We start from the raw sequence: 21,833 nt of genomic DNA, 5'->3' as shown, positions 1-21,833 counted from the left end.
TATATAAAGACAACACGTGTCAGCTGATGGGTGATTTTAACAGACATCTAAAAGTATAATAGATAAAACATTAGACACCTATTTTAAGCAAAATAATTCTTTAGGCGTCAAATCGTATTTTATTTGGAGGTATAATTTAGGCACTAATACGGGTCATATTCTAATGAAAGAGCAGAAAGACGACCGTTAATTGCAACACAATATCGAATAGAAGTTAGATTATGTCTAATGTTTGTAAAGAAATATATCACGTGTTCTATTTATGCAGTGCAACAACAATTGCAGTAGGTATCATAAAAGAGTACAGCTACGAGGCTGTTTCAGCAGGTAGAGGAACAGCCTGCCATCCGGTACAGTGCTTTACAACATGTTTAAGAGCTTCTGTAGCGGGTTGCACTGTCCATGTAGGGTAGTATTCACTTGGATGAAACATGCTGGACATAACATTCTCAGTCATCAACCCTGCTTGGGTTCCCGATATAAACAAATCCCCTTCCGACCTTATGCAGCCGGTGCAAGCTTCATCCTTGTCGGCAGCCTGTATCACCAATACATTGACGGTTTGAAGATCAACAGAAGATATATGGAAGAGAGCTGATAACTCCTCAATCGAAGGGAATGGCAAACATGGGTTTTAAAGTAAGACTTAAGGGAGCATCATCAAGCAAGGTAAACATTTTTCTTATTCAAGATCCATATAATGAAGATCAGATACCAAGAGATAGTTCCTACTTGCATAAATGTTTGCAAAATGACTTCTCTTTATCGAGTGAGGCCAAAACACTAATGAAGAAGCAAATTACCTTTTCGTGAAGATACTTGAAAGCTACCTTCTTCTGCCCTGCTTCGTATATATTGCACTGAGAGTGTATCTGATGTCATGTAGTAAATTAAAACTGTTATCTTTATCCATAAACAGTGAATTCTCGGAAGCAAGTTTAAGCATAGGAGAATAATCACCTGTGATTCCACACTGGCACAAACAGCATAAATGCCCCAGTTTCTAGTATAATTGTTGTACAAATGTACTTTCCCGTATCTGACACGAGGATGGCGTTGCCGAGTTCCATCAAAAAAGCAGTGGTGAATAGTTATCCGGATACACCTATCACCAATATGAGAGGGTCCGCTCCGATTAGCATCGTCTTGTCATGCTGTGAGAAGTGACACCTGAGAACCAAGTTAACGATCGTTTAATGTAAGTTTTAACCTTCCCGACAGCAGATACTTTCCCTAACATAAGCCTTACCTGGAAACCGTAATATCCGTGCTTCCTCGGGTGATGTCGATCAATCCATCATCATAATCACGAAGGCTGCAACGGTCTATCCAAATGTGCTTGGAGTTGGGTTTTATTTGGATCCCATCAACATCCGGTCCTCTACCACCTTCAAACTCCAAATTGCACACGATAACATGTTCACATTCCTTCAGCCTCAGACCTTTCCCTGTGAGTTTTATCCGTCGGCCACGTCCATCGATGGTCTTATTGGATGATACACTCAAGTAAGATGAAAGATGAATGGTTCCGGAAACTTCAAAAACGATCCAAAGGGCCTCTTTTCGACGACAACCATAACGCAACGATCCCGGTCCATCATCTACAATCACCCATCAAAATCACTCCTAGTTTCACTCAAGTAACTAAACTATCCGCAGCCAATTTCAATACATGATATTCTTCTTTACATAAGGGATCCCAATTCTCAAACGCCAATACATAAACTCAAACGATCAATTCAAAATTTGTAACCTAACCATCAATTTAACTTAAATTCAGGAATTATAAAAGTTCAAGCATCAGTGGGGTTCTAAAATGGAAACCCACACACCAAAACATATTAATTCCTCAGGGGAACAAAAAAGATTTAATTTATTTCAAAAAAAATCTTTTCAACATAGCAAATGAATTAGAAAGGCGAGGGAGTTGCACCTGCTAAAGTGGTGACATGGTAGAGAGAACCGTGTAGCCCACCAATGGCAAAGCGACCAAAGCCCTCAGCTTGGCCGGCGAGAGCTCGAAGAGTAGAGTCGACATGAAGATAAGGCAAAGAGTGGGCCATCTGGGGCTGGGACTGGGGCTGGGGCTGGGGCGTGGGGGTTGGGACATAAGGTTGGGGAGATATATAGTGAGGGGTAGGATTTGTTGGATGATGGTGGTCGTTACGGTGTTTACGGTGGCCGTGAGCGTTCCCCATTAATGGTTGTAACAGCTGAAAAACGTATAGGGAATTGATTGTTTTTGCAACGGAAGTGCTTTGCTACGTAGAATAGATTGGTTGGCTAAATTATGTGACGCAACAGTGGTTTTTGCCGACAAATCATTTCGGTGGTTTCTTATGATTCTTGGCGTCAGTTCATAAAGCGTTTGCTTTACGCTTGGCAGAAGCTTTTTTGCACTTGGTTTTTGGGTTAGCCACCTATTCTAGTAATTTGATTTCATCAATCATCTATTTCTTTTTTAAATATTATATTTATTGTTATATTTTAATTTTTTTATTATTAAAAATTTAAAAATAATATTAACATATCACTATAAAGTAATATATCATCATTAAAAAAAAATCTTATGTCAACAGTTTTTTAAAAAAAATCTTATATCAGCTGTTTTAATTTTTTTTAACTATGAATGATCAAAATAAAATATTAGACATATTTTTAAAAAAAAATTAATTATATGACCAGAACAGAACCATATAAATAGATAGATGACTAGATATATAATTTACCCTTAATGTTTTTATATATTATTGCAACTTTCGATGAGAAGTGCTCAGGCCACCAAGTCCATCGTGTTAAACAGTCCATATTTGATCCAAAATTCTACTCCGTCTTATAACATTTTGGATCTTCAAACTTTAAAAACATTCATTCTAGTCCTTGAGATTTTGTCTCATTTGACCTTTAGACTTAATTTTATGTAAACTTGATTGACGAAAAATGAAACATATTTATGAAGCTGTCATAAATTATTTTATATTTGTACCAATATATTAGAATTTATGTTTTTTTTGTCCTTCGATATTTTAGTGCAATGTGAGAAGAATGGCAGAAGGGATTTGCTCAAAAGGCAGACAGCACTACAACCTACTACACCGACTACGCCAAGGCCCTTTTGGCATTCAATTCTAGTAAGATTTTTTTTTAATTTTTTTCTTTGTATTTTTTTATTAATAATCTTATTTTATTTTTCTTAAAATTTTATAATTTCATTTTTTTTCTAAAATTTTATAAGTTTATCTATATAATATAAAATCTTGATCTGTCTTTGATTAAAATATTTCTTATCAAGGATTCACAAGAAAGAGAATACAACATTGCATATGACAGCCAAAAGACTAGCTTTGAGGAGGTGAGCTTGCTTCTTCAGGTAGATTAAAGACGTTACACTTCCCGACAAATACGATAATACAATGCTACATGTGGCTATTAGTAGGAATAAACCGAGGGAAACGGGTGAGGATAGTCATTCACTCTAAAAAGTTTAAGTTATTATATATATTTTATTTATAATATGTTTTCTTAAATTTTCATAAATTTATTAATTCTTAAAATTTTAAAAATTAATTTCTTAATATAAAATATTGTGTCCATCTCTAACTATCTGACAAAAAAAACAAGTATAGGAACATGTTTCACTATTCGAAACATGCATTACAACTTTTATTGGAGAGGGGATAAATTATATAGAATTTGAGTCCCACATCGAATCTTTAATTTTTCCAATGCCACTATCTTAAACCTATATCTAAGAGGTTTGAACAAACAAATTTGACGTCGGGTTGGTCCAATTTGACTTTTTTTTCCCCTAAGAACTCGAATTACTATTTAATAAATAAAAATATTTAAATTTAGTTATATATATATATTAATAATTCAATCCGCCAGCAAGTAACGCATTATCTTCACTAAGCATCATAAGGGCCGAAAAGATGGCCGCAAAATGAACAGTCAGAAGAAAGTGGAAATGGTCCCGAAGTCAAAAAGAAAGCCTACAAAAAGGAATGCCTATCAAAGGTTTTAGGATCTTGTAAATGCAGGGGTATTAGGGATTAGTTAATTCTTTATTTGAATTCTAATTTTATTTTAATAATTTAAAATCATAAATGGATTTTTAAATGTGATTTGTTTGTATTTTTTAATAATCTATTTTAATTCTGAAACTTATAACCGAATCGAATTTAAAAAAATCATTTGTTAAATCAAATCAAATTTTATTCACTTTTTACTTTTTAATCACTTGTGTAATTTGAGTTTTACAAAACCACTAATAAAATTCCCCATTTTTAGTGCTTATTTTGAAAATCTATCCACCAATTCAACGGTACCTGTGTACCACCACCCAAATCATCTATGAGACTCAGCCTATTGACTATTAATTTGGTCATGTGGTTGGGAAATGCTCACGTGCAGCAGTCTTAATATACAGTTAAAAAAAGTATTATTGATTTTGTAATTATTTAAATAACAAATTTGATAAATAATTACCGAAAATATTATTATTTATACTAGTTTTATTATTATTTAGACGTTTTACCGGATTTGGTAAAACGATATCAGTTTTGTTATTTTTCTACCAGTTTTGTTAATATTGTGACTTTTATCGGAAATATTAAAAAAATTATGTTTTAAATAAAAATAATATTATTTTTAATATTTTTTTACCGATTTTATTATTTAAATAATAACAAAATCAATAACGTCTTATTTTAACTTTATATTAAAGGTGACAACGTAGAATTTTCCCGTAAAATGATCCTAAAAGAGGTCGATTACTTCGTGCGGGACCCCTCCTTTTTTGAAGTAACGATCATAAAATTTTAAAAACTCTACTTTTAATTTTTATGTGGGAATTTTCTGTTGTGTTGCGTCTAAAAAAATCGTGACCTGTTAAACAAATAATCAGTTAAAATTTAGATCGGTTATGTTATATCATTTAACCGAAAATATTATCAAGTACAATAATATATTAGGTAGCGCTTATATAATGTAATAGGTAGCGCTTATATTGACCTATTTTCTAACTAAGTATGTATATTTAAACCGGTAACATTGTAAATTTACCTATTACATTATAATTATCAGTTTTGATGTTTTTTGGATTGATAAAATTTTAAATGTATCGACACTTTATACGTGTACCTCGTTGTGCTTTCATTTTGGAAAAAAAAAGTATCGACGCATATTTAAAGAGTGTCGATACATAATGTAAACATATTTACTAATTAATCAGTATATTTTTACCGGTTACATTGTAAATTTACCTGTTTCTGAGTTTTTGTTCTTTGAGAAACTAATAACATAGTGGATTTCCCAATGTTATTCTTTTGTTACTGTAAAGTTTTTGTTCTTTTCTTTCTGGGTTTCGCTTAAAATATCCAACTTTTTGTATTAAAAAATGAAAATTCTGAAATAAAAATAACCACACAAGCACACTTTTTACTACCGGTTTTGTTATTTCGAGACCGGTTTTGTCATATTTTTACCTGTTATATTGTTATGGATCGATACATTTTATAAAGTATCGACACTTTATTGGCGCTATAACTTCTTTTCTTTTAAATTTCAAAAGTGTCGATACTTATAATAAAGTATCGACACTTTCAACATATATGGTAGCTCTTTACTTGTTTTGTCATTTATAGACCAGTTTTATCCTTTTTTTACCTGTTATATTATTATGGATTGATACATTTTTATAAAGTATTGACACTTTATTAGTGCTATAACTTATTTTCTTTTAAATTCTAAAAGTGTCGATACTTATAATAAAGTATCGATACTATCAACATATCCGGTAGCGTTTTACCTGTTTTGTCGTTTTTTTTACTTGTTATATTGTTATGGATCAATACAATTTTATAAAGTATCGACAGGTTATTGGCGCTATAACTTCTTTTCTTTTAAATTCCAAAAGTGTCGATACTTATAATAAAATATCGACACTTTCAACATATCCGGTAGCTCTTTACCAGTTTTGTCATTTCGAGACCGGTTTTGTCATATTTTTACCTGTTATATTGTTATGGATCGATACATTTTTATAAAGTATCGACACTTTATTAGCGCTATAACTTCTTCTCTTTTAAATTCTAAAAGTGTCGATACTTATAATAAAGTATAGACACTATCAACATATCCGGTAGCTCTTTACCTGTTTTGTCATTTTTAGACCGGTTTTGTCATTTTTTTTACCTGTTATATTGTTATGGATCGATACATTTTTATAAAATAGCGACACTTTCAATATATCCGGTAGCGCTTTACCTGTTTTGTCATTTATAAACTTGTTTTGTCATTTTTTACCTGTTATATTGTTATGGATCGATATATTTTTATAAAGTATCGACACTTTCAATATATTCGGTAGCGCTTTACCTGTTTTGTCATTTATAGACCGGTTTTGTCATTTGTTTACATGTTATATTGTTATGGATCAATATATTTTTATAATGTATCGACACTTTCAATATATCCGGTAGCGCTTTACCTGTTTTGTCATTTATAGACTGGTTTTGTCATTTTTTTACCTGTTATATTGTTATGGATTAATATATTTTTATAAAGTATCGACACAAACTGACAAGCTAAGTTTGTCGGTTGCCAAATTTTTTAATATTTCTTTATGATTTCCACCTATTACATTATTATTACTCGATATTTCCGATAGCACTAAATCGAATTTATCAAATATCTTTTAATGTATCCGATAACATCGTATATTAACCGTATATTACTCCGCCTTTCCTGAGACACTCTCTTTTTATGTTCAGTCGGCCATTGTTATTGTCAGTCGAACATTCTTCAACGACAAGACATGTACGGCAACATAGAATTCATAACCCAAAGAACCTCAAAGCTTTCATCCACACCCATATGACCTGATGCTGAGGCAGACGACGGTTAACAAAGGAGATGACTAGATGACATTAACGCTCGTGGTGGTTGTGGCCGACAAAGGAGATAATAAAATTAGGGTTAGAGATTTTAGGGTGATTTTAGAAATTTTAAGGGATTTGAGTTTTTGTGTGTGTAATTTTAAAGAAATTAGGAGTTTTTTTTAATATAATAATGTTTTTAAGTTTTTTTAAATAAATTTATCAAAATTACATTAATGCGATATGTATTATTTATTAAGTTTTTTAATGTTCATTACGATTGAGACGCTTAAAGTGATAACATTCATAACGTTAGATACTTAAATTGACTGTAAAAATTTAGACACCTAAATAAAAAATAATATAATTTAAATATTTTTATATTAGATATAAAAAATTAATAAAATTGAGACCCTCAATTTTGACCTTTCAATACATCAATTCAATTAATTCATCGCTTTCCCTTCTTCAATTATACGATTCATGCTTATCATCTTTCACCATCCACTTTCCTTATAATTCTTTTTGGTTTTTCCCCCATATATTTCGTATGTTTACTTTACTTATTTTCCAAAAATACTTTTTAATATTATAATTTTAATAGGTATATATTTTCAGAGATATATTTAAAAAAATGTTTACTATGTTTAAGTCAATTAAATCATAGATTTTATTTTAATCATTGTATTTAATTGAATTATTAAATTATCAAAATAATTTTAATAAGTCATTGATCGTTAACCGTAAATAAAAATATAAACGTGACAATTAAATGAATTTATATGATTTCATATTTGATCGTTATTATTTATATATTTTATCAATTTAATCTTAAGTTGGATCGAAAATAATTTAATAGTTACATAGACATGAGATGAATAAATTCATGTTAACCCCTTAAGTTAATATTCATGAGTCGACCAGAAATCTCACGTGTTGAGAACCGACACGTGGGATCTTCGTGTCCGAACCTGAACAAGGGACGGCACGTGTAAGATTCCTACACAGTATTTTGCTAGCCATTGCCATTTGCCGGGTGCTAATCGCTATGCTCCACACGGGTACAACGTACGAAAGGCCAAAAATCACCCGCCAATAGCCCGCGGGGATGTTTCAATTTCTCTTTTAGTTGTTGGTGGGCCCAGGGGTTGATTTTGACTGATGACGTGGAATAACATTATTGGCACTAAATTTACACGTGGGACCACTGTGATTTTTTTTTAAAAAAAGATCTAGCGGCAAGTTTCATATTTTCAATGGCGTTTGTTATAGCTGCTTACAGGCTTTTTTATTTCCAGTAACCATCACTGTTTCTTTTGCTTCTAATTTCCCTTCTTTTCTTCTCTTTGGTACCCTTTTTTCTCAGAGCTAGGAACCAAGGTGAGTTAAAAACATTAAAGATCGTTTCTTTATTGTTGGCATTAAATTTTAAGTACCGGATTGGTCTCTTTGATTCATTGAATGAAGATAAAGATTCCAACTTTTATCCAACGGGTTTCTTTCTTTCATACATTTTTGCATGATTTGTGGTAATAATTATATAGATATATGCAACTGTGTGGATATTATAATTAGGAATGGGGAGACAAAATGGTTTTCCCACGTGCCTGGTCAGTCTTCTGAATCATCTTATCTTTCTTTATTGATTTTTTTCAGGGATTCTTTTATGCTGGGGATGAAGTTTTTGATCAGTCTGTATGGTGGATAATTGGAGTTATTGGTTCATTCAAAACAATCAAAAGGAAGAGAGACGGAAAAGCATTAAAGGAAGGAAAAAAAGGCAAGAAACTATGGGGGAAGTGAAGAATTTTCAGGGAAAGAAGATGGCGAAGCAGTTGACAGGCAAAAGGGATGATACGCCACTTCACTCAGCCGTGAGAGCAGGGGATCTGGAACTGGTTTTGGAAATGATTAGGGACATTGGAGATGGGGAATTGAGGGATTTTTTGTGTAAGCAGAATCAATCTGGTGAAACTGCCTTATATGTTGCTGCTGAGTGTGGTAATGTTGATTTAGTGAAGGAGTTGATGAAGTGTTATGATATTGTTTTGGCTGGTATTAAAGCAAGGAATGGCTATGATGCTTTTCATATTGCTGCCAAGCAAGGTGATTTGGGTGAGTTCTTTAGCACGATAATATCAGTATGAATGTCCAATCAATCGATTTCTATAGCAAATTATCTATGAAATCATGTTCTGTAGTAAAGCTGAACCCTTTTTTTTTTGAAGTCATTTGATCTGTATAAGTTTCCATATTCTTTAGTGTCTTCGGTTCTTTATTGATGTATTTGCATTCTGAGTATCGTCTTTATGTGTGTCTGTGTACTATCGCAGAGGTATTGAAGATTCTCATGGAGGCCAATGTTGATCTTTCAATGACTTGTGATTCTTATAACACCACAGCGTTGCACACTGCTGCAACACAAGGACATGCTGAAGTGGTGAGTTTTCTCTTGGAAAAAGTCAGCAATGTGTTACCAATAGCGAGGAGCAACGGGAAAACTGCCTTGCATTCCGCTGCACGGAATGGGCATCTAGAGATAGTAAAGGCCCTTTTGTCTAAAGAGCCTGGAATCACAACGAGAACGGACAAGAAGGGGCAGACTGCTCTGCATATGGCAGTTAAAGGGCATAATGTTGATGTGGTAGATGAGCTGATAAATTCTGATCCTAGTTTATTAAATATGGTTGATACTAAGGGAAACAATGCTTTGCATATAGGGACTCGAAAGGGTCGGATTCAGGTAGTTAGGAATGAATTTTTCTGATAGAACTTCTAGGTCCTCTTATATTGTTGAAAAGACTGAGTCTTTCTAATAACTAATTCAATCTTTCAGATTGTTCATAAGCTTCTGAATCAAAGTGGCGATCACAAATCAGTCATCAACAAGTCCAGGGAAACGGCTCTTGACATTGCAGAAAACACAAGCTATCAGCTATTGCAGGCATCTTAAAAGAAATGGAGTCCAATGTGCTAAATTCATCAAGATACAACCTACAAATTCGGCTCGAGAACTGAAACAAACTGTAAGTGATATAAAGCACGGGGTTCATCATCAGCTTGAGCACACACGCCAAACAAGAAAACACATGCAAGGTATAGCTCACCGGCTCAACAAAATCCAAGTTGAAAGCCTCAATAATGCAATCAACTCCACCACAGTGGTGGCTGTCCTTATTGCCACTATTGCGTTTGCTGCCATATTCAGTGTCCCAGGCCAATATGCTGACAGTCCTCAAGACATTTCACCAGGAGTCTCTCCTGGACAAGCAAGAATTGCTCCAAAACTGCCGTTTATGATATTTGTTGTCTTTGACGCTATATCCCTCTTCATATCATTGGCTGTTGTGGTCGTTCAAACCTCAGTTGTAGTTATACAGAGAAAAGCAAAGAAGCAGATGATGGCTATTATTAATAAGCTCATGTGGTTGGCTTGTATACTGATTTCAGTCGCATTTCTTGCCCTTTCGTATATTGTGGTTGGAGAAGATGAGAAGTGGTTAGCTAATCTAGTTACTGGTATAGGGACTGTTATCATGGTGTCAACATTGGCGACACTGTGTTATTGGGTGATTGTGAACCGTGTCGAGGCTTCAAAATTGCGGAGCATCCGCAGGTCTTCAATGAATAGCAGATCTCAATCCATGTCAATGTCATATATGTCTGACACGGAGATTCTGAACAATGAACACAAGAAATTCTATGCAGTTTGAGCTCTGATGTGCCTTATATCCTCTGCTTCACTCTTTACTCACGCATCTTTTTTCTCATATGTACATGGATCTGGCTAACTGTAGCAGAAAGTTAGCCTAGTGCTTCTCACTGAAGCAAAACTGCAAGATTGAGCTTATACAGATTGTATAACAACATATATATATAGACATTCCTTTTTGTACAACAATTACTCAATAATCTGGCTTCATTGTCTAGATTATTTGTTACATTCTAATGCATCTAATTGCTTTTATGTCCTAATGTTCCAACTGACAATCACTCTAACCTCGGAACTTGCTGATTACTTTTGTTCCAAAGATAATCCCAAAGGATATCGCTATATTACACTTAACTACATAAACTAAACATCTTTCAAATGAGTATAATAATATATGCCCATATTATACTGTGCTTTTCCCAGGTCACATGTATAAGATTCCCGGTGTAACCCTTTTCCTCTTCTTGCAAGACAACAAAGGTTCTGGTGCCAGGTGAGTATTGCAGTGATTCTCCTGCATAGTTTCCTTCGTAATATGCCGTCATGGCATAATTAGTCACATATATAACCAATGCCTTTTACCACATTCATTGCAAATAAAAATATCTTATGCTTATGAAGTCTGTCTTTGTTGCTATTCTTCTTATGATTCAATCTTCCTAGGATAATGCTTCAATTTCACCATGTCCAGCATTAGGATGACCAACCAATAGTTTCCACACTTGGGTGTGGCATGTTCTTTGTTTTGGCTATTTAAAAAGATGATATTTACTCTTTTCTTGTTCCTTCTAAATTTGAATGTGAAAAAGACATGCCCTGCCTCCCTGTCTCAAATTTTCTGTAATTGCTTTCACTTTTTGTCATTCTGTCTTAATTATGGAAGAACTTGGAATTTTTTATAAAGGGGTTGCCTAGAAGTGCAAGCTAAAAACTGCTAATAAAAGAATTTATGATATGCCAAATTGAAAAGACAAGTTGGTTTCATTAGATTGTATTTACTTCTTTCAACTTTTCTTTATAAACTTATCGTTTCTTGTTTAAGCAGACAACACATAAACGACCTGCTAATGCAGTTTCATCTTTTGTTTAAGCAGACAATAGGCTTTTACATGCTACTTTTCTGTAATATTGATAACTAAGTTCATCAAGGCTTCATTCCGGTCTCTAAAGGGAACAAGAACGAGATTATAAAGTTTAATTTAAATGAGATGAGAGAATAGTTTGATTATTTTATACATGGCAACATTATGCAGAAGGTGCATTGTGCTTCAGAGCAATATGCAAGAAATATGACAAGTTACTTGCAGATTATTTTTTTTATAACTTCATTATCTTTTCTTGAGGATATAATAGTGATCCCTTGAATCTATCCGGACATTTTCTCACATGCTTCACTTGTTGACAATGGTCCCAAAGAGAAAACTTTCAAAGAGTTCATTACTGAAATTTGTACAGGATGCTATAATTGAATGCAATGGTAAAATATCTGTCAATCTGATCTGTTTCATCACACGAACACGATAATTCGAAAAGAAGGGAAAATGTTACCTGTCTTTTTTGTAGAAATAGTTCGAGTTTCCATTGGAATAAAGATCCATTTTACTAGCTTACAAAGTGTTAGAGCCTTGCTCTTCCTGTTGCTAACCAAATGGAAAAAATGTGACCATACAGGTAGGGAAAAGGAGTTGCTTTTCAAGTCTTATCTGTACTCTTAATGCTCAACATCTATCAAATTATCTGCTATGCAATTTCGTTATTTCCTTTCCCTTCTTGTCAAAAATATAGCAGGCATGTTTTGTTTTAGTTTAATGGTTAGTCGAAATCATGAGAAAATAACGATAAGATAGAAAGAAACTCTTTTTTGTTTTGACAGCTAAAGTTCGGGTCATTCCGTTTTCAGTTTCATACAGGCAAGAAAGACTATATATCTAGTGATCAAATCATTTCATAAATAGTATATAATTGCAATTAACATAAAGCTTTAGGTATGGTTTAGCCTTAATTTGCAGTATACCATGCTGCTCAGCTGGTGGAGTGATCATGCTTGTCCTGAATAAAGCACCTGTTTGTTCCTTCAATCAATTTATTTTCAAGGTATCAAAATGTAATTTAAACCCACTTTTATAAAGTAAGATTACAGGGTCTCTTCTTGATGCAAAGTGAGTTATTTGACCAGTAAAAGAAAGAATACTTACTGTTATTGGTTTGTTTAGATCAGATGAAAATAGAAATATATATTTGTAAGAACTTTCTTTTACTAAAGAGAAAAGTAGGCCTCATTTTCTGGAATGTTGAAAACTGGGAGATTTCAGTTTTGTATATAAAAAGGGCTGAAACAGTAATAAAAAAAATTCTATTTCTGGGAAAAGCTTCATGTAAAGAAAAGTATTTTTGTAAAATACAGAGTTTTAACAGAATCTACTGATTTGAAGTTCTGGTGCTCTTACTGGAAAAGTTTTATTTAAAAAACTTTGGGGTTTCTTTGTTTTCAACAGGAATTAACTTTTCAACTTAGCATCAGTTCAGTGGTGTAAAAAACTTGATTAAGTAGTAAAAGATCATTGTCAAATGCCTAATAGATGCTCCATGGAAACTGGCAAGTCCTTGTAAAAGAGAATGTTTTGTCTCAGTACAAGGGGGAAAAGAGAATTTAAGCAAACAGTTAGTGGAATCAATCAACTCCAATCATCCAATATTGAACAAGTACAAAAAGGAAAGCCATATAATGACCATTGATTTTGAATGATAAACTTCCATGGAAGAATCTCCACTCTTTTTCATTGTTATTTGAACAATATTGGATTTTCAATGTGTTCTTCCACAGAAACCTATTACAGGATCATTAACAAATTGATCTGAAAATAACACTCACTTTGGAAGCATGTAACAGGAACTGGCTACAATTTTCAGTGTTTTTCCTTTTTTTCAAGTTCATATGCTGCAAAGTACTGGTTTTTCTTGGTCCCTACTAACTGAAATCTTTGAAGCAGAAAGTTAACAAACCCCAAGTTCAGTTGCAGTCTTTCTTGAACCAGACAGCTGCTGAGACTGCTTACAGTGAGAATTTGCTCCCTCGATGGAATTTTCAATCTCCAAATTCGTGCTGGTGCTTCTTTTCAGAAACTGTAAATCATAGAATCCACTTGAACTAAATGAAAACGATGAAGATGACGATGAGGAATTCGATGAAGATGTTGATGTAGATGAAGACTTTGCTGTAGAATGCTTTTGAATTACTCCTGAGAAAGATTGCCTATGGCTGTTTGCTGCATCTTCAGCTAGCTCCTTATCAATGCTCTTCATAATAAGATTCAATATCTTAAATCTCTCATTATCAATCTTCCCAAATGAATTCATCTTTGCCATCTTCATGTACTTGTTGACACAATCTTTGTTTTTCGAAACATTACCTGCTTCCACATTGCATGCTGCTTTGGCACAAGATTCATCCGAACAGCCAGACTTGCTAAACAAAGACTTGAGATACGCCCAAGACGCCTTGAACTTTTGGCTTATCGAGGATTGCTTGATCTTCTTGAGCTTCCGAGACCAAGAAGTCTTCGAAACCGAATCATCACCGATGAAACCATTCATTTCAGTCGAACATTCGAAGTGGTCATCGACATTAAGCTCACTACTCACCCTACGGGATTCTGATGGTGAGATGCTTGAGTTTTCTTCAAAGGGTGCTCGAGTTTTGCACTCGTAGGTAGCATTATCGGAACTTTGTGTTAGCTTCCGAACCATTTGCAGGCGAGGAGGGAGGTGGAGGGGAAGGAGCTTGCCCTTGTAGAACAGTTCATCAGCCGGATTAATTGAAGTGAATTCTCCATCTGGAGAAACTGAACACATTTGGAACTCAAACTCTCTGCTTTGAGATGGAGAGCATATGGAATAACACAAATAGTTGGAGGGTGAGCTTACTTCCATATCAATATAATCTTCATCTGCATGGTATCTGGCCATCATTTGAACTCTAAAAAACCTCACTCTTCTCTCTTGTTTTGAGCTTATGGGAAGGTGAGCTTGGTGATGAAAGAGGGGTATCCTTCAAAGTGAAGATGGAGCCAAGTTAGAAAAAAAATCAGGAGTTGTCAGATCTTTTCCACTTCTTTTTTTTTCTCCTTTGTAGTAATATCTTCAATGGTTCCAAAAAATAAAATGGCACAAAAAAAAAAGTCTGGATTTCCCACTCACTCAGCTTATCATCTTCTGACTGACCCCATTTATGTAGTATTTGTTTTGCATTTTTTATCTCTTCAATTCTCCATCAAAATGACCTTGGTTTTACTCTTTTACATCATTTACCAATTCTGAAACTGAAGAAAGCAAAGAATCTTCTGATTACCATAGTTATTAAAACCATTAACCAATGAACTTCAAAACAGGAGGAACTTGGAACCATGTGATCAAATCCCTATAACTCAAGAAACTGTTGTTTAGTGAAAACCCATGCTCATGTTCTTTGAACTTGTACAGAATGTGTAAGAATCTTCCAGTATACCCACCAGAAAGAAAAAGGTGACAGTGCCCTTTGTTTTGCTGAAAGTTTCATTGCAGGCAGCTGCGTACATATCTCTTTCAACAGTGTTTAAGAAAATGAAAGTAGAACAAAAAATAGATCAAAGAGATCATATGGATTTGAAATTATATGATAATGACATGCATGATGATAGTGCATCCACTTGGGAATTCTCAAGGATTTAAGCATCTATTGCCTGTCTATCTGCATCCTCCTCAACTTGTGTTCAAGAATAATTGTGGATTAAACCTTTTTATTAAAGAAAATAAGAACAGCATTACTTACTGAATATAAAACAAAATACCAATTATAAAATAGGGTAGTTGGTTTCTGCACATCCACAAACTTCATTCACTGCAACATAATTTAAATTTAGAAAGGGGAGAAACCAGGCAGGCGGCCAGCCCTGTTTCCAAAACCTGGTTTTCAGCACTGTGGCTGTCCCTTGTTCCCATATATAATAGGGTAACGGGAGGTAAGATAGGCTGCCCCCAACACTAGGTTGAGAGCAACTTCCGAGACCTCCAAATTATGAAATGCCCTTCATGGGACTCGATCCCACAACCTCAAGATTAAAAATCTTGTGCTCTACCAACTGAGCTTGATTAAGTTTTACAATTCAATATACTGATAAATTAGAGGCTGAGAGAGAGAGAGAGAGTGTTATTATTATATTAAGAGTTTGAATTAAGTTAAGCTAAGCTAATATTAAATGTATGATAATGATGTATCAGACTATTGTTATATTTAGACGGTGTGATATGAATTAGCTGATTAACAACTACGACATTTAGGAATGTACTTAAACATTGATTAATAATTTTCAGAGATGGGATGTTTTATAGCCCAAGTTTCTTCCAATTTTTAGAAAATTCCAAGCACCTCACTGAAAACAAACACAAGCTCCACCGACCCCTAAGAAAACCAAGTATAAACTCAATAACTACATTGAACCTAGGACATGTAGTTGTGTATACAGCATAATGTTAAAAAATCTTTCATTAAATAATTATTTTGGTCTCTATTATTTTTTCCTTTTGGAGTGACTCATAACGTTTTATTTTAAGATAAAAAAGTATCTAATGTTTGACTAAACAATCACTTTAGTTCTTACTCTATCTTTTTGGGAGTATTTTGACTACCATCGTTTTATCTTAGGGCAAAAAACCTCTATTTTAAAGGGTTTCTCGTTTATTGATTAAAAAAAAGAGAAGTCAAAGTGATTATTTAGTCAAACGTTAAAGTTATCTTTTATCATTATACCTTTGTACATTATGCTCGATCTCTATACACAATAGAATAAGACATGAACCCGAACATCTAATACAAGTATACTATGATTACGATAGCATAATAATTTTTAGAAAATGATGATATTGACATGACAATACACAACGATAGAAATAATTAAATAAAATATATAAACAATCTTTTGATTATAGAATATTTTTATTGAGTTTTCAATTATAAAAAATATAAAAATAATAAATTAATCTATTAATGTTGAAAATTTAACAACAGATAGCATATTAATTAATAAAATTAATACAATAAAAGTTTAACCCAATGGGTCATGGGGGTCACTTTCATAAACTTCTCTTTTGCAACTGGGTTTCTAATTACATAAACACTTGGTCAACGACCTAATTTCAATCAGTACTAAATGATTCAACCACATAAACACTTCTTATTGAATGCATTATTTCAGAAATATTTTGCTGCAATGGGTTTTCAAAGACAAACTTGTTACTGAAATAAACCCTTTTGACAGAAGTGCCTTGTTCATCCTGCTTTAGCACATTTTCCTGGTAAAATTTTGCATACATATATAATCATAGAAATCAACAAACAATGATTTTATCTTTATGGTACATAGCAATGGGAGGCAATGATTTTGATTTTGAAGGTTACTTTACATATGATATGTATGTGTGAAAACATGATGAATGACCACAAATAGAAGTAAAACTATATCCTCTAAGCCATCAACTATCTCACTAAATATCCGGTAATGGCACTTTCCAAAAATTCCATTGGTTAAAATCTTCCTGGAAACGTATTGGGATATTAGGGATACCATTGAAGGCTCTAAAAAAAAATCTAGCCAGGAGTATGCAATGAGAAAATTTTTCGCGGTATAAGTAGAGAGGAGAGAAATATACTCCTTACTTGCTCAACCAACGAGGCCGGTGGAAACATGTCGTCGACAAGAGTATGCAACAATGTGTAAGACCTTGCATTGTTGATATAATGACTGATAGCCACTTCACCCTGCCAGTTTAGAAGAAAGATATAGAAAGTCGGTAGCAATGGCACGAATTGCTTCGGTTAATTTTTCACTCTTTTTTCGCATACCATATTGTAGTACCTTAGGGTTAATTATAAATATCTTGCCCTTTGGGATGCCAATTTTTAGATAAGTGAGTTCATCCGTGTCTCTGTTTCCAAAGCCAGCACAAAACGGATTATGATCGGAAGGGAAAAGTTTCTTGATATCCTACAATGCATATATAAGAAGGAAATAAAAAAGGTGAAAAACTGATCCTCTCATAGTAATAGTTTCAATCTATACTGAGAAACCGAGTTTATTATGTCACAACTTACCTCTAAACAAGCTATTTTGAATTCATGAGGTGCTCGTCATATCACTGCCGTGAATAAGGAGGAAATTGTTGACGAAATCAGAAAGAGTCTCGTATATTAATACGGCTAAGATGAAAATTGAGAAAAGCAGCTGGTGTCCATTCTCCTGATATGAACACAATTCAGTATTGTACGTAATACCAATGAAATCACTTTGCTAACATGCATGTAAACATATCTTAGTTAAATGAAATCGCTTGAAGAAGCGCATTGGGTCTCATAAAAATGATAACCACACCAGGTGACAATTAATCGTTCAAATCAAACTCCAATGTGACCCGATATTGAGCCCAGTGTTGCGTAGAAACAATATTATGTTTGTGTAAGCAGAAACATGGTAGTAAGAAAGTTAAGGAACATAATCATGTCAGAATAATGTTCACATCATAATGATCTAAGTTTGAAGAATATATCATCACTTACACGTGCTTGTGTATACAAAAGGAGAGCAATACTGCAGAAGTCATTTCGTGGATCTAGTTTTGCACGACAATCCGGAACAGAATAAAGGCTCGATCAAATCAAGTTGAACAGTAAAACATATGAGAGAAAGCACACCTTAATAGCAGAGAAAAGTTTAGCTACACCAGATTGTGTCCAATCCCTTCCAACTAATGGCATAAACTGGCCTAAAACGTCAGACCTGAAAGAAATGTGTCAAGGTTATCGAGAGGAACAGCTTCTTTTAAACCTAGACACGAATCACGATTGAAAAATGTTCAAAACAAGGATTTCACCATAAACCAATTGGCGAATGACAACTTCTAAAAATGCTCATTGCTGCTTTAATACCAAAGGTCATAATGGAAGAGCTTATCTCAGCTTCAAAAATAAGCAGATGACTTATTTATCTCCTCTTCTTTTGTAATCCATTTTAATTTGTTGGTTCCCTTATCATACTCATCATCATGATGCCTAGTAAGGAAACCATCTACCGTTTCCAGAATGTACATATCATAATATAAAATACAGGTGAGTTTAGACAGGTTGCTAAATGAGTGAAACAAGAACACATTAAATAATGCAGAGATAACATCAGGAGAAAAAAAATCCCTACTTGGTAATAGTTCCGTCAACATCTGAGATTACAATCTTATCGTTCCACTTCCACAAGTAAAGATGAGCATCAACCTGTTAAAGTGCATATGTTTAACAGACTGAGCAAACACAAACCTTGCAAACCTGCAAGAAGAATTGAGTAATAGAGAACTGAAACCTGTTGGTTTCCGAAAACCCTGGTGGAGAAATTGAAAATAACCATAATTTGACCATCTTTTAGATTCAAGGAAGCTATCTTCTCAGTAGTGGGAACATTTGTTCTAATAAATTGCTTGCGGGAAGAATCAAGAGTTGAACCTGCTTGTGAATTTTGTAGATCAGGTTTAGTATCAACAAATGCCTCCCCATTTGATGAATTGGTGTCAGTGTTCTCAATATTTTTGCCCTTCATGAAGGGAATAGGCCAGAGCTTCCATCTGCGGGTAGAAGCTGTAGAAGTGACTGTATAACCGTCACCCTTCGGGTTTGATGGCTCAACCTGTTCAACACGGACTGTATCTTGGGGATCAACAATCGACTCTGAACCAGATGCATTCTTAATAACTGAACTTGCATTATTTTTTATTCCTTATTTGGTATGTGGTGTGCTTCAAGGACTGCTGCAACAACAGCCTCTAATCCCATACCTGCATGAAGTTTTTTTTTCAACAAAGAGACATCTCAAATCCTGGAAAGACAAATTGAACAAGAGAAACTAAGTATTCCATGAGAACCAAAGCGAGATAGAAGAGACGAAAAGGACCTTAGATTGTTACCCGGCTTAGTATAATCTCCTGTCTCTTTACCAGAAGTATGTTCAGTTTCGACATTCTCACTTTTGCCATTCTTATTATCAGGTTCAGGACTTTGCAGACTGCCATTTATCCCTTCAGTTAACACTGATGCACCAAACCGTTCAACGCTCCTTTGAGACTCATTACCAATAGGTCCGACAGACACATTGTTTGAATCCAGCATTTTATTTTCAACTTGCAAGTTGGGAGATCCATTATCGTTGGAGGAAGACGACACATGTTCATTTTTGGAGTCATCAACAGCTCCATCTTTGCTTTCATTAAAGTCTGAAAGGATGCAAGAAGGTTTATCTTGAGAAATGTGAGCTTTCAACGGCCTATCTGTATCTCCAGGATCAGTGTTTTCACTGTCTGCCTAATTCAGACAGTTCGAGGAAGCTCTCATAAACCTCCCCCCTTTTTAATTAAAGAGTCGTCTCCAACATCACTTGGCCTGTTAAATTCACTTTGATGGTTAGGAATGTCCAGAGTTTCTTCCGATCGACAGCCATCTTCACTAACTTCTGAATGGCGTCTCAAAGCAGTTGAATCGCTATCGGCACTGCAAATGTCACGAGAGGAACCCTTATCCACCGCTGAACTGAGCTTATCAGTACAATCAGTAGCACACACATTGTAACCTGGAATAATCTCCTCATTACCATTGAAACACTCAGGTCCTTCATCTGGTCCTATATGGAACCTGGGCGTGCTTAATGGCAAATCTTCAGCATTTTTTCTGATTCTGAGACAGGGGGTGTAAGTACATGACCATGCACACTGAAAAACAAAACTTCCGAATCTATATCTTGTGCTTCACCATGACAATGACCATCCAAATCCTTGCACTGACCGGGCGCCACCGATTCCTCTAGAGTGGACTGCTCATCTTGAAACCCAGAGAACCTAGTATCGGATTCTGTCCTTTCGAATCGTTTCGGATTAATGGCGTCTAATTCGTCCCTCAACACAGCCACCATGGACTCCGAGACACTATGTTCAAGTCTACAAATTTGAGCACTGTGCTTATTACCATCATCCTGTGTCACTTGACAACCAGAATCTTTTATCCCTCCATGGTATCAAATCCATTACCGGCATCGACCTCTCTTGCGAAATATGCTTCCTTGGAGTTGTCGAGACACGTGAAAATTGGCTTCAACGCCATTAACAGTTATACCAACAACCTTCTCAGCCCCTTTCAAAACACCCTGAACGTACCACGGCGTGCTTCGGTATGTCCCATATATGTATTATCCGTAAATAGTGTCAGAAATAACAATATCTCGAATATACGATGGATAATCAGAAGTAAAAACTAGAGTACAGGACAAAGTCGAAGCATAACGGCATAGCGTGTGCAACACTATTAGCAGAGCGATAAATGTGTTGAATACTACCATAAGGATGAGAGTCGAGTGATTCATGAGCTTCAACCATGAAGAGCGACAACAAAGAGCAAGGGATCCAAGGAATTCGTAAGAAGCTCTAACCATGCCCCAAATGAAGACTATTGTGAACTGAAAATCAGGAAAGTAAAGCCTGTCGAGACATAAATATGTAGGACGTCCACACAATCACGCAAGGCCTAAAAATAGTTTCATTTCCTATGACACAAAGACAACATCGGTTATCAGAAAGTTGCAAGGGAGAGACGCCGGCAACACCTCATGAGCTACGCGCCAACCAAACAATCGCGTCTTGGGTAATGTATGCAACCGGGATAAGTAGAGCCACAAGCGAGAATACAACAATTCTACACGTTGTTAACGTCGAAGCCAAGAACAATCGGAGCGAACGAAATAGGTACCAGAGGAGTGACCGCTCCATACCTGAATATCCAATGACACATGGGAGATTGGACAGTTTGACTTCCAGATTGCTTGTGCATCTAGCGTGGAAAAGACCTGGTAGGCTGGTACAATAAGGAAACATTCTATTGAACAGTAACTGATACCATAAATTCACCACAACTTAGAGGAACAATAAGGCTGTCAACATAAGTCGAATCAAAATGAAGAGCCAAATAAAATTAATTTCTATTTTAATAGCTTATAACACACTAAATCTGGCCACACTCGTTATGTTAGCTAATTTAATTATATTTATTATTTTTAAAATTTATTTATAAAAAAGAAAATCTTCTTACAATCATTCATCAACATATTATTTAGGTGGTGTTTGTTTTTACTGTGTAAGGTCTGTAAAGCTCTTATGTCTGCGCCGCGCAGATCACGCGCAGACAT

At 34.8% G+C, this 21,833-nt stretch overlaps 1 protein-coding gene and 3 pseudogenes across 1 annotated transcript; 1 reads left to right on the top strand and 3 right to left on the bottom strand.

The window, feature by feature from the left end:
- Nucleotides 1–203: 203 nt before the first annotated feature.
- LOC120198407 lies at nucleotides 204–2,346 on the bottom strand (annotated as a pseudogene).
- A 6,093-nt stretch (nucleotides 2,347–8,439) lies between these two features.
- On the top strand, nucleotides 8,440–10,770 carry LOC120198534 (annotated as a pseudogene).
- A 2,599-nt stretch (nucleotides 10,771–13,369) lies between these two features.
- Nucleotides 13,370–14,997, bottom strand: LOC120198349 (probable membrane-associated kinase regulator 4). Its single transcript, XM_039199688.1, has one exon. The coding sequence runs from the start codon at nucleotides 14,557–14,559 to the stop codon at nucleotides 13,585–13,587; it is 975 nt and encodes a 324-aa protein (XP_039055619.1). The 5' UTR covers nucleotides 14,560–14,997; the 3' UTR covers nucleotides 13,370–13,584.
- A 2,071-nt stretch (nucleotides 14,998–17,068) lies between these two features.
- Nucleotides 17,069–20,834, bottom strand: LOC120198513 (annotated as a pseudogene).
- Between the last annotated feature and the right edge of the window lie 999 nt (nucleotides 20,835–21,833).

Source organism: Hibiscus syriacus, unplaced genomic scaffold, assembly GCF_006381635.1.
Source record: "Hibiscus syriacus cultivar Baekdansim isolate YM2019G1 unplaced genomic scaffold, ASM638163v2 tig00117056_pilon, whole genome shotgun sequence".
Lineage (NCBI taxonomy): Eukaryota > Viridiplantae > Streptophyta > Magnoliopsida > Malvales > Malvaceae > Hibiscus > Hibiscus syriacus.
The sequence above is the reverse complement of the archived record's forward strand: the minus strand, read 5'-3'. Positions and strand labels throughout refer to the sequence as shown.